This window comes from Oculina patagonica, chromosome 5, assembly GCF_052425735.1.
Source record: "Oculina patagonica isolate OP01 chromosome 5, crgOcupat, whole genome shotgun sequence".
In the NCBI taxonomy this organism is placed as follows: domain Eukaryota; kingdom Metazoa; phylum Cnidaria; class Anthozoa; order Scleractinia; family Oculinidae; genus Oculina; species Oculina patagonica.
The window spans coordinates 25,778,035-25,795,418 of record NC_135762.1 but is presented as its reverse complement, the minus strand read 5'-3'; the positions used below and the strand labels follow the sequence as shown (position 1 = coordinate 25,795,418).

The window sequence follows — 17,384 nt, the reverse complement described above, 5'->3', positions numbered from 1 at the left end:
TGGTCCCAAATGCGTCTATAAGCGCGGAGACATGGCAGTGTGTTGCGGGGGGGGGGGGAGCGCGGGAGGGGGCATGACAACGCGCTGGGATACGTCATGGCCTTCGATCGGAATTGAACCGGAAGGAAAATAATCATCAAAAGCTAACGTGACCTAGACCCCGTGGCATGGCGTAATACTTGCGTGACCTATGCATTATCAATAACATCGACGGCATGAAAAGCTATTTCTCTCGGGTAGCGGGGTGGGGGAGGAGGCAACTCTTATAAACACTGTTTGGGTAATACTCGGTAGTTATGAAGGTCGTTCCGAACATTTCAGCCTTACTCCAATTTTTTTCATATAATTTCTTTGTTCTTCCTTAAACAGCGCCAGTTATCGTTTTTACGTACTAGCTCGTATTCTAGCTTAAAAATAATGTTGTTGACAAACAGAAGTTCGTATTTTAATTACTTTCTTGAGAGACTTGTTTTCTTACAAATACTTTAAGTATAAAAAGCTGTCACTGTGTGTGCCAGTTAATGCACATTTGAACCCTTATGCCACCTACTACTTTCTACACCAGATGTTAAAATTTAATCCTAACTTTCACATTTTCATCAAAACTCCGTTGCAGTTTTAGCTTTTGCCTTTACAAATCAACTACCAGCAGAGCCAGACATGCTAAAAAATACTATTCATTCTAACTACTGCATTGGAATTTTACCCTGTCTCTTTTTAGCAGTTAAAACTAAACAGTTTTACGATATGTTGATACAAAGCTTGTTTTTCCGCTTGTTTGTGTGCTTATTTGATCGGTTAATTAGTCCGTCCTCGTTTTTGAGTCCTTTTTGTTGTTGATGTTGTTGCTACTGCTGTTGTTGTTATTGTTGTTGTTGTTGTTTCATTTTCTGGTCTATCATTTGTTGCCCGTCAGTTGGACAGTCGTTCATTGAAAATGCAAGCTAAAAGTTAGCGTTTTCTGGGGTCCGCTAAAGTTGATTGTCTGGTTTCTGTTCCGGTCCTGAGCCAAGCGTTCAGTACAAAAACGCAGCAACAGCTAGCAGCAAACCAACAAGGAAGCTGCTTGCTACAGTTGAGCCCGCAGTGCTTGCTGAATCGATGGAACGAGTGGTTGGTTTCAGCGACGCCTCTGTAAAGAGTTCAAAGGCACAGTCAGCGTTTGGTTTGAACATGTCAAATTCCGCACCCAGATGTTACCTTTAGATGGATAGATTAAAAGGGTTATGAACGTTTCCTAGTAAAACTTATGATATTTATACAACTCTTTATAGTTTTGTTATGTTATATCACGATTGCGTAACAAGTACAGCGAAAATTGCAATAGACGTGCGAAACTTTCGGCGCGATCCACTCGATTGCAAAAACCGAAATTTGAGATTGAAATGGGAAGGATCACAAAATTCCTCGATCGAGGCGAATGCATAAATTCCGGAACTGAAACCAAATGAGAACTCAAAGCTTCGGTAATAAAAAAATTCGAAAATTCGGGTATATCCATACGACATGTTCCGAGCTTGGCAGAATTTTTGCCCGAAAATTCCAATACAGTATGACCAAAAGTTTCAGTTCCTATCCGGAATTACCTGCCCGGACTTTTTGGGTAAATGAATGCCCGTTCATCAAATTTCCTTGATACAAATAATAAAACAGTCATTATATAAACGTGCCCTGGTTTTCTATCCATAACACGAGAAAAGAAACTAACCATAAACTGTGTAGAGAGCCTCCATGCCTCCGGTCATGTGATCGTTCACGTGACAATGAAGCAACCAGACTCCCACACTGTCTGGAATCATCTCCACGGTTGCGAAGACTCCCGGAAAGAGATCATACACATCTTCGCGATGGTATGCAACAGATTTCTGTGAAAAGTTATTTATCATAATTAATTATAATAAATTCATGGTAAGTGACCAAGTACGATTTTTATTTACGAGTTGTGAAGAATCACAGAGCAATCGAAATTTCTAAATTAACTTGAGGTAACGACACGTTCGGAAGGGCGGGAGATGTTTATCTCCCCTTCCATTATCTTAACGCTTCTCTTTCTTCATATGCATTTATGTTTGTCTTCATCCCCCTATTTCTCAACGCTCTCTGGCAATCTGTCTGCCAGACTGTCTGTCTATCTGTCTGTCTATCTGTCCGTCTGTCTGTCTCTCTGTCAGTTGTCTGTTTGTCTGTCTGACTGTCTGTCTGTCTGTCTGACTGTCTGTCTGTCTCTAAAGTCTGACTGTCTGTTTGTCTGTCTGTCTGTCTGTCTGTCTGTACGTCTGTCTGACTGTCTGTCTTTCTGTCTGTTTGCCTGCTTGTCAATCTGTCGGCCTGTCTACAAAAAAAAAAAAAAAAAATATCTGTCAATCAATCAATCTATCTGTCTGTCTATCTGTATATCTATCAGTCTGTCCGTCCTATCTTGTCTGTCTCTGTCTTGCTTCCTTCGATTTATAATTTATAAAATATATTTATATCCATATATTTATTTATTTATTTGTTTATTTATTTATTTAACTTCTGTGATTTTTGTTTGCTTGTTTTGTAGTGTAAACCTCGCAGTCTGAATTTAACAAAAGTTTACAACCTAGCGTTAAAAACAGCTTTGGTTGCATGGTAAACAACATTTCTTCATATTTGTTCTGCGCACATAGTTCCAGCTAGCCTGCGAACGCAGACGTATTTCCGGCTGTCATTTCTCTCCAAAGAGAAACGACAGCCGGAAATACGTTCCAGCTCGATAAAAACATCAGTATATTACATGTTACTACTACTTACATGAATGAATGTTTGTCCGTGAAAGTGAACTGTGTGCATGTCGACCTCGTTTCCCATGCCAACTAGGTACCAGTCTACCTTCTCCGTCTGATACATCTTCAACCCCTCCAAGTTGCCAAACACAAAACCATTGATTCCATGCATTTTGTTGCTCTCCTGAAAGTCCGCGTCTTCTTTTAGGGTGTCTTTATTCCCAGGCTTCTTGCAATATTTGTCGATGTTCTCGTCTAAGTACCAGCTCTCATTTTCATCAAGGACAGTAAACATCAGCGCAAACTCCCGATCAACATCCTGTCTTGCATTGGACTGTGTCAACGTACCCTGATTGGAATAAAAAACGAAAGATTGAGATTACGCATGGCGCATTTGGCCAAATATGTTGGCGGGCTAGGCTGCAAAACAGTCGTTTTATCTCTAAAATCGTTTAAAATCGCTTATCTAAGGTGCGAAGCACCGATCGTTGATTGTTGGAAGACCAAGTGCATTCGCAAAAAATACGACTGTCTTGCAGTCTATTAGCGGGCCGTCAGTAAAATGCGTAACGACGTGACGGGAATTGGCGTCACGAGATTGTTTCCGTTTGCTTAGCCTTAGTGGTACTGCCAAAATAGCGCATCAGTTACCCTGAATAGCACTTATTCGAAAGTGGTTAACTCACAATAACTGTGAGGGTTACTCGATAAGTATTTGAAACAGTTCGTTACGCCGATTCTCGTTACGACTTTACCCGTTACGCCGTAATTTGTTACGCCAAAACGCGTTTTACTAAGAACCGTGTTAGTGTTTAGGAGTGTTTCTTATAATTACAAAGTGACACTCTTACTAATTCTGCGCTGGGAGACTGTTTGTAATAGAAGATTCACAGTTCGAAGAGAAAGAGGCTAAAAATAACAGTTGCCATCCAAATGGTCTGGAAAATACCCAAGGGGAAGGGGAAGGGGAGGGATGAAAGTCAGTTGTGGGTGTTAGTAAGACCTTTCTAGCTCATGTGACTAAACAAACACTGTTTCGGGAATCTTCGCTGAAACACCCGTCATCCACTCTACTCAAAACGTAACGTAATAAAGAAGCGTTGTCTTGCTGAGAGTTGATCGTTTGAGGCTAATAACTTAAAAACTACTCGCTGAGAGTTTTTGTTTTTGATATATTTTTCTCTAACGGGCAAATTTGTTACAATTTTTTTAAAATTTTGTAAGCAGGGTTCAGAGCCACCTTAAATTTATATAAAAAAAAATAGCTCGGAATCGTGCCAAAAAGTGAAAAATGCCGAAAAATTCAGAAATGTTCCTTTTCTCGATTAGACAAAAATGACAAAAATATATCAAAAACAAGAACTTTCACAGAGTGTTTTTTTGATATTAGCCTCAAAAGGTCCAAAATAAGGCATTTTTGACGTTGCGCCAATTGGTTTATTGGTAAAACTTGAACGGGCATGTCTAAACCATCACGAGCCACCTTAACAAATCAAAAGTGAAGTAGCATGAGTCGGTTAACAGAGTCCATTGCAAATCTTAGTTCAGCCATAAACCACGTCTAGCACTTATTAACTAAAACTTTGCATTAGTTGTCGTTCCATTTTGTTGATCTGACCTTCTTACAGATGACCAGCGGTCCTACCAGTCCACTGTTGGTATCTTTGATTGGATTGACGTCAGAGTAATAGGCCCACGTGGTACACTTTGGACCATTCGTTCCAGGGCCCGCGCGTTCAGGGACCTGCCACGTGTACTTGTAAAGCTGACCCGGCTCAATCGCGTTGTCTGCTTTATTGACCCCGGATGTGCCGTCATTATAATTTGAGCCCTCGTTTTGCTTGCTACAGAAAGAAAATGGAGGAAAATTTAAGACGATTGAAAGTATCTGTCAATACTTTGTAGGTATTCCCGTTTTTGGTGTTTTTTTTTTTACAGCAAACTCGATGATGCGAATAAAAAAAATTACATTACAATAATTTCCAAACTGAAAACTTAACGACAGTAAAAGTAAAGATACAGAAAAGGTCTCCTAATATAAAAAACAAATTCTTCACGTGCAGAAATACAAGCTTGTGCATTTCCTCTAGGCCGATACGCAAAATTCCAGTGAATACCCAGACCACCATTCGGTCTTGTCGCGTAAGCTTTAGGCTTTGATCTGACAACGGTAATTGAAATAGCTGTATTACTGCCAGCTCAATGATGCGGATAAAAAAAAAAAAACAACTTTATAGGGTAAACGCAATTACTAGTGTCCCATTTGTTTACATTTTAACCCTCGAATAATAAACAAGGAAATATTGCAAATAATAACACTAATGTTGTCCGACGTTTCGATGTTGCTAGCATCATTATCAAGGGAAAAATGATAGTTCCATCGCGGTGTGAATGTAAATAAATGAAAACGTATAATAGACATTTTTCTTTTTATGGTCGTGCGGATGGAATAAACGGAGACTTAAAAATAAGGTTACCATATTTTTGATGTTTGAGTCTTAAAACTTTAAAACTACTCTTTTTAAATCACAGACCAGTAGTCAAATACACATTTTTGCAAAATTTTACACAAAATTCTCTCCAGCCACAACGATCAAGGGTACCAAGTAGGGAACGTTTGCCTTCTTAATGTTGTCATGACAACTATATTTTGACGTCATAAAAAACTCAAATGAGTCATTCGTAAAAGCCCACAAAAATAAAGTTGTTTTTTTTTCCAAAAGGTAGTAGATGGCCCTCTGTGTACGCTTTACCCCATAGTAAATTTATAACAAAATAATTTTTTGACGTACTTGTAAAACAGCCCGTGGGGATGCATGGAAAACCTTCTGGACGCACTGTTTTTGAACACCACCTCGATCGTGTCTCCAACTTCAGCGTGCAGCATCGGGCCCAGTATACCCAGGTGCTTTTCTGCCGCGGTCCTTGGTTTTTGCTCGGTAAACTCGGCACCAGTGTATTCGCGGTACACTACCTTCTTGTACTTTCGGCCAATTCGCTTGTCGCCGCTTATGGTGAACGTTTCAGCCTCTCTTAAAGAAAGATGGAAGATGTAAAATATTAAAATATTGTGAGATTTAATTTAAACTCTAAAACTACACAACCACCTCGTTCAGAAAGCTTGCGTGATTATTTCGAAAGAGTTACGGTCATTCTTTAGATGGTCACGCAACGCTTTTTCTTCCATATGGAAGAGTTGCGTGACCATCTGAAGACAGTTCATAAACAAAGACGTGATAAATTATACTGACTCGCTCTTGTCCAGCGGTATTCCATCCATGACGTCATTTCCACTGGGCGCGTAGTCCCATTCCACCTCCTCGGCCGCAATATAGTATCGACGAGTATACCCAGGTGGAGGCACGGTCGTCGGCTTCCCACAAGCCTTCACGGTGTATTTTGCAAGCATGCCAGCTGTATAGTGATCGTTGGTCCTGCAGACTATTGCCCATTCTCCTGCGTTGTCTGGAGTCATTCTCAACGTTGCGAATACTCCTGAAATTAGATAAATTACAGTATGCTCCTTTCAGTGTTATATTTAACGCAGTCGAGTTGGATTGGATCCTGTCTCCTAAAAAACAAAAATTCCAAATTCCACTTTGATCTGGAAACAGGACCCACACGAAAAATAGCTTTAGCTCGAGCGTGGCTTTCTAACTTAGTATGATATTTTTTTTTTATTTTTTCACCAATTTTATTCATTCATTTATTTATTATTTGTTTATTCTGAATTGATAAGAAACGAGAGCTGCTTCACAGATTTTTAAAGACTGTGCTTGGTGTCTATCCCCCCCCCCCCCCCGATCAACCGATCAATCACTCGTGCTCATCAGTTTTGTTTTACGTAGGGCGCGTTCGTTTTTATATCCTTATTCCAGAGTATTTTTGATGTGCTGGCGTTGGATAATTTTGTTCGCGTATTTTGCCTTATAGTCGCAAACGTAGGGAGTGGAGACGAGAGAAAGGACGCTTTTTTCCTCTCTCCTCAACCCTCTCCCGAGTTCGAATCCAAGATGGCGTTCGCCCGATCAAAATAACTACAAAATACAACTCAAAACTAGCAACACGGACTGGAAGTCTGTGTTTACTGTATTACCTGGAAGTAGGCTGACAGTGTCTTTCATATTGCTATTGTAAGTAAACGTGTTCCCGTAAAAGTAAGCCGTGTGCATATCCACTTCGTTTCCTAAACCAATCATATGCCACGATATTTTTTCGTCAATGCACATGTCCAAACTAGGCAGGTTAGCGTAGAGAAATCCGTTAATACCATGCATTTTATTACTTTCCAGGTAGTCTTCGTCGTCTGAAATATTTAAAAAATGTTACTTTAGTAGTGAATCCCGAAAGATCATCTTTTACAAGTAACGAACTAAAACCGTGTCATGTTTAATAATTATGTACACCAAAGTTTTTTCCATTTCATGCAAGAGGTACATATACTACATTTTTGTTTCAATTCTTGAGCGGACAAGAGAAACAAACCTATCAACAATGTCGTTAGCCAGGCATCGAGCATTCACGTGATTGGCGATCTTCTTTAACGATCTTTGACGATCATTTACGATCGCTATTGCTTACAATCCGTTTTGATCGCTGACGATCGCTAACGATTGTTTATAATCGCTGACGATCGTTAACGATCACTTATGCACGATCGTTCACGATCGCTAACGATCTGGAAGATCACTTAAGATCGCTAACGTTCATTGTCAATCACTTGCGATCGTTGGTGATCACTGACGATCGTTCACGATCTCCAACGATCACTGACGATCACTTACAATCGCTGACGATAATTAACGATCCCTAACGATCACTGACGATTACTGAAGATCACTTACGATCGCTCAGCGGTAAAAACCAGCTTTTACATACCAACGTTTATCCCACTAGGCTTATTCGCTTTCTTCTTGTTCTCTTCGTGATACCAGGACTCACTCTCGTCTGTCACAGTGAAGAGCAACACGAATTCTTTGTCGATGTTTTTCTGCGTATTGTCGTCATGCAAAGACTCTTTTTTGCACGTTAGCAATGGACCAAAAAGACCTGAGTAGTAATGTACTACACTCTGAGGCAAATTTGCCTTAGAGATGTAGTACATCACTACTGCCCGCCGACTGGAACAAATATGGGGACAAAAATGGATTCAAATATTGGAATCAAATATTGGAATCAAAACTGAAATTCAAGCCATGGAAAATCAAAACTGAAATTCAAACCCTAGAAAAAAAAAGCCTGTAAAACCAAGCCTGAAAAACCAACCCTAGGTCAACCCTAGGATCAAAATAAAAAAATCTCTTATACTCTTTTTCAAAATTTTGATACAGTGCTTTTAAACAAGCCGAGTTTTTATGCTGTTGTTATTATCATGGTAAATCTCTTGTACTGAATATCTGTTGTGAATTATCTTCTAAAACGATTATGATTTTTGTTATTTTTGAATTCATTTTTTCTTTTTCAAGGTTGGATAATACACTGTTTAAATCATTGTAAATGTTACATATGTATTTACTTGTTTCATTTTCTTCATTTAATAATTTTGTTAATGGCTTGCAATGTCCATCTTGTTTTAGTTTTTTTTCTAAATATACTAAAGTGTCTAGATTTTCATATACCCAATCTCCGAGTTTTGATAATTCTTTTAATGTTACGATATACTTCAGTGTGTTTATTGCGTCATCAGACATATTTTTGAATGTATCTGCTTTGAAACATATTTTCTTTAAATTTTCCATGTTTATTTTCATGTTGGTCATTTATCTATATATATAGTGTATGTTTTTATTTTTATGCGTTTTTTCATGAATCTCTTATACTCTTTTTTAAAAATCTTGCATCTTAGTGCGTTTAACCGACAGTTATGGTAAATTTTTAATGTTATATATTTCTTGTGATTCGTTATTTTTTATATATATTTATGACTTTTTTAAAATTATGGTGATTAATATTTTATAGTTCAAGGTTAAACATCTGCATTATTGTCATGGTTTCATAATATTTGGTTCAATACAATAGATTCGAATGTTCTATTGTTTATATTAACTAACCAATCATATTACAATAAACTTTTATACAAACTTTTATATAAACGTTTGTCATAAAATAAACTTTTATTCTCAGAATTGATTCAAGATGCCAAAAATGGTAATAATTTCGATACCCGTGTTTCTAATCTCATTTGCTTATCATAAAAATAAAAATAGGTCTAATAAAAATGCTGATTAAAACGCACTATTAAAAGTTATATAAAATTATAATGTTTTATTATTATATAGAAAAGTTATGTTAGATAAATTTAATTATACTGAAATGTGGGATCTGATGACAACAAATCGTATGAGCGTTGAAAAATGGAATGAATTAGAACGTGAAATGAATAAAACATATAAAAAAAAACTGAATAATAACCTTTACCATATCAATAAAATAATTGATAAATTAAGCACTGATAATAAAATTTTGATTAGTGATAATCAAAGGGAAAAAATAAATAAAATCTATCAATTAATTTTTGTAAATCGTAGTTTTATAAATAAATTTATAACAAAAGACAGAAATATGAAAAAAGAAAGACAAAGACTTATAAGTGTTCGTTATTTGTTAAAGAGGATATTTCAACATCTAAATATACCAAGTGATTATATTAAAGTTAGTAAACAACAAAAAACACAAGAATTTAATCAAAGATACTGGTCTGATATTTTATTTGTGTTAGGTGAACAAATATATGATATTACTGCCAACTAAATTCTTGTTTTTATATTTTGATTGATATATAAATATATTTAATATATATTTATATATTAAATCCTTCATAGAAATCCAGTTGTTAAATTCATTAGCTATTTCTTTTTATTAGTTTTCTTTACTTGACGGTTTTTTGTCCCAAGGCCAACTTTTCTTTTACCAGCTATCATAGCTTGAACAGCTGTAGTGCGTTTAAATATGTTGTAAATCCTTGATTGGTATCCAACTATTAAATTCATCACTATAACCTTTCCACTTCACTAAAGCTTGTTTCTTCTTATAGTTCCGCCGAATTACTTTATCAATACGAAATACTTCTTGTTTTGCTTTCAATAGTTCGGACTCGTAAAAGCTACCTTGTATTTCTTCATTATTCAAATCTTTTAATTTATAAGTTATTGGATTAGTGTATTGGATCTTATCAACGATGAATATCTCTTCTGACCAATTAGGAGTATAGCCTTTGTCGAACACCTTTCGTTTATATTTAGATATTCGGACCTTATCACCAACCTTAAATTTGGGTTTTGCTGATAATGGCTCCATATCACCGTATAGGTTAAGATATACAATTCCTTGATTCTTTTCCTTTGAAGCTTCTGTTGGTGTCATCTTTATTGAACTGTGTTTTGTATTATTGTATTCTTTTACCAGTATGGGTAGCATTTCAAGATACTGTGTGTTACCTTGAATAGTAAACTGTTTGTACATTTTATTTTTCAAAGTTCTATTAAATCTCTCAATAACAACAGCTTTACCTTCATTAAAAGTGGAATACATCTTAATATCATTTTTCTTTAGCCATTCCTTGAATGTTTTGTTATAAAATTCAGATCCCTGATCGACCCAGAGAAATTCAGGTTTACGTTTGTCATTAATGACAATATTGTTGAATGCGTTAGTTATTGATGTACCTTTCTTATCTTTCAATTGTATAGCCCAAGCGAATTTACTGAATACGTCAATTATAGTCAATAGATATTTATAACCTTTATTCCATTTTGAAAGTTTATCCATAAAAACTAAATCAGCAGACCATATGTCGTCAATTCCATTTGATATTACTCTTCTAGTTTTAAATTTTCGTCTGATTGGTTTATGTAACTCATCGGCTAATTGTTGAGACCAATCATTTTTACTCAACGCCGTTTTCCGTTTTTTGGCTTCTTTTTTTTTATACCCAATCCGATTTTTCTTTTACTAGCGATTAAAGCTTGTACCCCTGTTGTTCCCCACGGACGGTCTTTAAATGGTATTTTTGATATTCTCTTAAGCATAAGATCATCTGCCTTATGTTTATCAGCTAGTGATTTTGAATTACTGTAGTCAATATCATGCTGTTGACATATGCTATCAAGATTGTTTATTGGATTTTTATATTTAGGATCGTTAGAAGCTAATCTTTCTTCTAATTTAGTACCAGGTCCACAATAATTGTACTTTTTTCCTGTAGGTGTTCTCATATGTAATTCTCCAAGTTTTGATAGGTGTTTTTGAATATCAATGCCTCCACCTTTAACGAATTTACTCTTATTCTTCCTGCATATATGGCAAACTGATTTTTCCATAAGCCGACCATTTTTAGCTTTTACCTTTTTAGAGTTTAATGATTTGGTTTGTTTTTTACACGATAGACAATACGATTGGCACATTATATATATTGATTAGATATTTAATCGCAATAATGATTTATCCATTTTCCATTTTTATACTCACTGAAATTGCATTTTGGGTCGAGATTTTCATTTTTATATGCACCAGCAGGCTTCCAAAAATTAGATGTCTGAATCCCGCTTTTTTTATTAAATATACCTTTAGCAAAGTCACCGCGCCAATATTTTTTAAATAGATCTTTATCACCTCCGGTAACTGCCATGATAGCCGATGCTAAGTCTTGAGCCTGTTGGAAACCGGGAACCTTTTGACCGACCTTTTTGTTAATCGTTTCACCAACTCCTCGCCCCTTTTTCTCACTCACAAAACGAGTTTTAGTGATACCACAAGAAGCGCATTTCGATTTGAGCATTAAACGATTGTTTTTTGTTCTCACATATTTTTCAGAACTAGGAACTGAATTAGTTTGTATTTTTTCACGTACACAATACGATTTAGTCATTGTATATATATGAGTTATATATTTCTGAAATAATGTTGAATGAATTTCTCATTCTTCATTGTGTCATATATGTCAAACACTTCCAATAAATTATAATACGAATTCCCCTTATTCATTTCGTTGAGAAAGTATAGACAAAAGTATCCGCAGGTGGTAGTCTTTATGCTCTGGATCTGATTGTTTTGATGTAACAATGTTAAATTCTTCTTTTTTTGCGTGATCTACTATGGCTTGAAATGGGGGCATACCAAAACTATCAAAATAATTGATTGCCTTATCTTTGACATACGTAGCAACCCAATGACTACCACTCAGATATGACGGTTGGAGATTGTAAATGAATATTCCTAATTTGTGATTATGTGGCACAGTCTCGTCTCTCATTAGTACATCTTTTATCGGTATATTCAAATATAAACACCAGTTTATTAAATCAAAATTACTCATTGGTATATTCTTATGGAATGTTGGCTTTCTTACTTTCTTTTCGGTTTTAAGATCTTTTTTTTTGGAAGCACCAATCCACCTGTTCTAAGAAATTTATCATATTCATCCCAAGAACCAATGAATGGTGGCGGTGTGTAAGCTAATACATCTTTCTTACTTGGTAGTCTAATATTTCCACCATCCTTCTTTGAAGTGTTATCAGTTGTTGATTTGTTAGTTGTTGACCTTCTTGATCTTGTTTTCGTTTTCGGAGCACTAATTCCAATCATTGGAAAACCAATTCGCGGTGCCCCATGACCAAGCCTAATGACCTTTCGAATTTGTGTCTTCGAGATGTTTAAATCAGATCCAACACCTAACTTCTTAGCCTTATTCAATTTATTGATTTGTCGTTGAGTTAGCATTAAACTGTCATTGCCAGTCATATCTGAATTGCTTAAGCGAATAGTGATCTCACTTTTATTTCTATAAGCAGTCAAAAGCTTCCTTCGCTGTCCTTCTGACAGATTCACTTTATGAGAGTGATAAGTTGTCATTACTTGTATATATATTATATGTTATATAATTTCTTGTTTATAAAACGTATACAAAATAGAATGGTTTATACATAATATTCAATTGATTGATTTATACAATAACCAGCTCATTCCCCACCTTGTCAATGACGATTGTCTCATCATAAAGAACGATGGCATGGACGTTGAAAGGACTATCTCCCGCACTATTAGCGTTTAGTTTATATCTGAAGATCAACTGCTTTGGGTCTCTAGTTACTCGCTCTGCTTGATATGATAAATCAAAAAAGATAATAGGATAGAGAGAGTTGTAATTTGCCAAGTTGAGTTGTGTACCGCTGTTGTAATCATTCTTTCTCATACCATAAGACATTAAATCATTGAATATCCTAACTTTGGACTCACTATCATATTCGGTCTCAGGATAAAACACTCCGTTGCCGTATTCCAATCGACATGTTGTCAAATAACTACCATTCCCACGGTCAAGATTGATATTGTAGGTATCAAATTCATAGGGATTTTCATCTGCATTGTTTGATTTAGCTCGTTGTAGATATACAAAGATAGCCTTAACATTATCAATACTGGATGAGATCTGGAAGAATCCACTGCTATTCGTTGGTGCGGAAACCTCATACATTTCGCGCATATACGTCCAAGTGTTCTTTACCAAGAAGGAACTAACAAACTTATCATATAGGCTGTCCTTTGGAGTCAATTTTGGGACCCATAGAAGGAATCTATTAAGGACCACTCGTCCATCATCTACATCATTGGCCTTTTTAAGTAATTCGGCGTCATTCTGTAACTGTATATTGAATTGGAGTTGCATCGGAAGTAACATTCGCCCTTCCAGCTCTTCAAAGAAACTGTAACGATTTAGAGGTATAACAACATTGACATTATTGAGACCTGTCGTCAAAAGTCGTCTAGCCTCAAAGCCTGTATTTTGATTAGCATTTGCTATCCTATGGTCGGTATCTAGATACCAAAGACTATTTTTTGCTACTGAACGACTAAAATCGTCACTATATTCGAGGAGATTCTTAACGAAAGTAACTTTATGGAGATTATCGGTATCATAAACGATTTTTCCTGCTGATTTAATCATCATATGGGCAATCAATGAATGTGCTCCATTAATAACTGTGATACGATTAGCCGCCGTGGTTGCTCCATCAGCTAACATTTGCACCTGAAATTGCACCTCGAAATACGCATTATACCAATCGTAGAATGAACTTCTATCGTTAATCGTGAACTTATAGCCGTTTTTAAGTTGGTGCTGACCGTTAGCTGGAACTCGAATAACATCATCGAGTTGAAATCGAACCAACTCATATCTCTGTAAGTATTCACTTGTTCTGAAAGACATTATATTATTATGTTATATAATTTTGCAATTATGTACCAATTTTTTTAATCATTTTATTCTTTTTACACCTGATCCTGATATTAATCTATTGATGATCATATCAGTACTTTCATTTTTTTGTTGGTGTCTGACAGGTGAGGTATTTACTTTCTGTAAGATTGGGGATAGTGCCTTTAGCCCTGCATTTCCCTTCCTCATATTCCTAAGCCTTTCCATTATAAGGTCTCCGGCTTTTTCTGATGCCTTTTTACCCAGTTTATCACCTGCATGAGAAATACCTGATTTTATCGCCTTCTTACCTAAGGGCTTGACAATTTTTTTAACAACAGACGACATAACACTCTTCATCGGTTTGAAAATGTTATCAACGATAATCCCTGACCCTTTGTGCTTATATACAAATTTACCAAATTTTGGATGGTAAAACCTCTTGAATTCATATGGTTTCATTATATACTATTATGTTATATTATTCTATCCTTTTCAAAATTAATGAAAAAGACGTATCCGCTCCATTCAGGTTAATTAACCGTCTCTTCCCATCTGTGATGTATATTCGAATGCTACTTATCTGTTGCTTATTAACCGGGTTATATGTGACCCTACGAGGCTCGATTGTAAACGAATAACTCGGCTGTAGTACGCTGGTCGAAAAAGTATAAATGATATCCGACTCTTCGCCATCGACTAAAGAAGTATTGACTAGATCGCAATGTACATTTAATATATCGGTATCTTGGCTTAGATTTGGGACTCTTGGACCAATATTAACCGCATCCTTTAATACCTTTTTATCAAACCCTATAAGGTCGTTGAAATTGCTATGCGTCAAATCAAGTTGATAATTTTGAGATAAAGTGATTGTGACTCGGAATGTTGTTGAATCAAAATCAATAGAGATGGGATATATAGGGTTATCATCATCCCCCGTCTTAGTAATCTCTTTAATATATTCATCAAATTCAGAATAATTCCAAACACCTGCAGGGAAAGTTATGTCTTCAAATTTATTCCCATTATCTGAACTATATTTAATCAGCTGATTACCATATGAGGGATTTACATTAAACCATGTAAATGACATGTTAATAATACGATTGAGACCTATCATATATTGGTAATTGCTATCCAATGTTATAGGCCTGTTGAATTTAGTTGTAAAATTTTGAGGAGTGTTATTCCCTTGATTTTTAACACTATATGATGATAATACTAACTCACGATCCATATATATAATACAGTTACATAAATTAGACTTTAAAGTACAGATTATATATCTGTTTATATTGTTGTTTATTTATAGTAGACCTTTTTAAAAGTGTGTCTAATATAGCGACTCCCATATTTCGCATTTTAACTGATGTGTTTCCTGCGTTTATTGAACCGATGATCAATTCCAATTTTTTGAGAAGCTGTTTTACATCGTTAAAAAATATAACATTTCCACCTTTCTGATTTTTTCGAATACCAGAACCTTTTATCGTTTTGGCTTTACTTTCGTAATGATTTATGTAGTCATTTAATGCAACTCTTGCATTGCTTATTCTCTTATTTTTAATCTGTCTTTCCGCTTCAGATATAGTTCCCCTATTATATTCTTTAGTAACATTCGCCTTGAAACCTTTCAATTGTCTCCGTTTATATTTGGCTTTCTCTAAAATCTTATTAAGATAGTTCTTGGTTTTCTTTGGTGTCATTTCAGGCTGATCTAATTTCATTTGCACTACATCATAATCGTCGATACCAACGTCTTCTAGTATTTCACTTACTTCATCATCAGCATCTAAAGCATAATCAATTTCATCCTCATCGTATTCAGGAGGTAATTCATCTTCATATTCAGGAAAATATTGGGGATCAACATAAATCTCCTTATTTCCTTCTAAAAGATCTTTTAAAGATTCTTCATATGTTGGTGGTTTCGGTACAATCTGTTTTTCATTTTGTGGCATTACAGGCTCATCAAATAAATTATCTACGTCCATATCCTCAAAAGGATCAACTTCAGGATAGTAATCTGGAGCTTCCATTTCACCTCTCATCCCCTTTTTGACACGATTTTTAGGTACTTTTGCTATCTGCAAATTACTTTTAATTACATCATCTAATTTACTTGTCACTGGTTTGAATACCCTCGAAAATGACTCTTGGCTTGTCTGCTGACCGATATTATTTTGTGTGATTGCATTTTTAACATAATTGATTTTATCGCCCAAATCAGATTTACTCTTTGCAAGCTCTTTCCATCTAAGTAAACTCATTTTATTTTATATTATTACGTTACATAAAAAATGAAAATTGAATATAAAAATCAACATTTAACATAGCGTTTAACACCTTGATGTACACCGTGTTGAACACCATGTTGAACTGAAAATAATATACCCATATAATATAATGAGAATACCGAATTATGACACTAAAGACGATATGGCCTCAAACTTTAGACAACTATACGATTTCATGCCAAATCAATGTTTCAGAATGTTGATTTCTTCTCCCTCGGGTGGGGGTAAAACCAACCTTTTACTTGATATGATATACCGGCTTTTGTTTTATGATAAAATATATCTTTATGGGAAAAATCTTCAGCAATCGAAATATCAACATCTTTTCAATACCTTTGAACCCATTAGTCAAGAGGCTGGTTATTCTGTTATTGAAGCAAGTAATGATAAAATAATACCGCTTGATAAAATATCAGATGAAGGCCAAAAACTAGTCATCTTTGACGATTATCTCAATACGGGATCAAAAAATGATAGCGAAATACGCAACTATTTTACAAATTCAAGAAATAAAAATTGCAGTTGCATTTATTTATCTCAAAGCTATTATAATACCGATAAAACAATCAGATTAAATTGTACTCATCACTGTATTTTCGAATTCCCATCTAATAATGAACAAGGAATGATTTGCAGAGAACTTGGAATCAGTAAAAACGACTATCTCAAAGCAACTGCAGACCCATTTAGCTTTTTATATATTGATAAGCCACGAAAATTCGTAACTAAGAATTTCAATGAAAAAATATAATATAATATAACTGATTGATATAATATGAGTTACTCAAACGGTTTATTACAATCAAATAACACTAATATTACACCAATTAAAGGCCCTCGAGGTGAAAAGGGTGACCCAGGAGTCGGCTTTGATGTTACGCCTGAAGGTAATTTCAATTTGAACAAAAAGAGAGTAATAGGGCTAAAAACGCCTGATGACGTTGCGATCGATGATTCAATTGAAAATTATTCAAGGGATCTCGAGACGGCCGTAAATAAACGATATCTTAACCAATTCTTCCTTAAAAAGAACAGAAATGAAACAGTGTTTGATTGTGCCGGCCTTTCATTGCAAAATACCGAAGTGTATTATCCAAGTTTATATAACGATCGATCTGTACCAAACGTAGGCTATGTTAGTGT

The 17,384-nt window shown here is 35.4% G+C and overlaps 1 protein-coding gene across 1 annotated transcript in view; it reads right to left on the bottom strand.

Moving 5' to 3' along the window:
• Window positions 1-418: 418 nt before the first annotated feature.
• The window catches only part of LOC144653530 (hephaestin-like protein), a 36,702-nt gene continuing 19,736 nt past the window's right edge, over window positions 419-17,384 (bottom strand). Inside the window, exons 7-14 of the mRNA XM_078513527.1 lie at window positions 7,626-7,796; window positions 6,844-7,053; window positions 5,999-6,242; window positions 5,540-5,779; window positions 4,366-4,591; window positions 2,776-3,096; window positions 1,709-1,865; window positions 419-1,132 (exon numbers count right to left, since the gene is read on the bottom strand). Coding sequence (XP_078369653.1) covers window positions 1,017-1,132; window positions 1,709-1,865; window positions 2,776-3,096; window positions 4,366-4,591; window positions 5,540-5,779; window positions 5,999-6,242; window positions 6,844-7,053; window positions 7,626-7,796 — 1,685 coding nt within the window. The 3' untranslated portion in view covers window positions 419-1,016. The remainder of the gene's footprint in view (window positions 1,133-1,708; window positions 1,866-2,775; window positions 3,097-4,365; window positions 4,592-5,539; window positions 5,780-5,998; window positions 6,243-6,843; window positions 7,054-7,625; window positions 7,797-17,384) is intronic.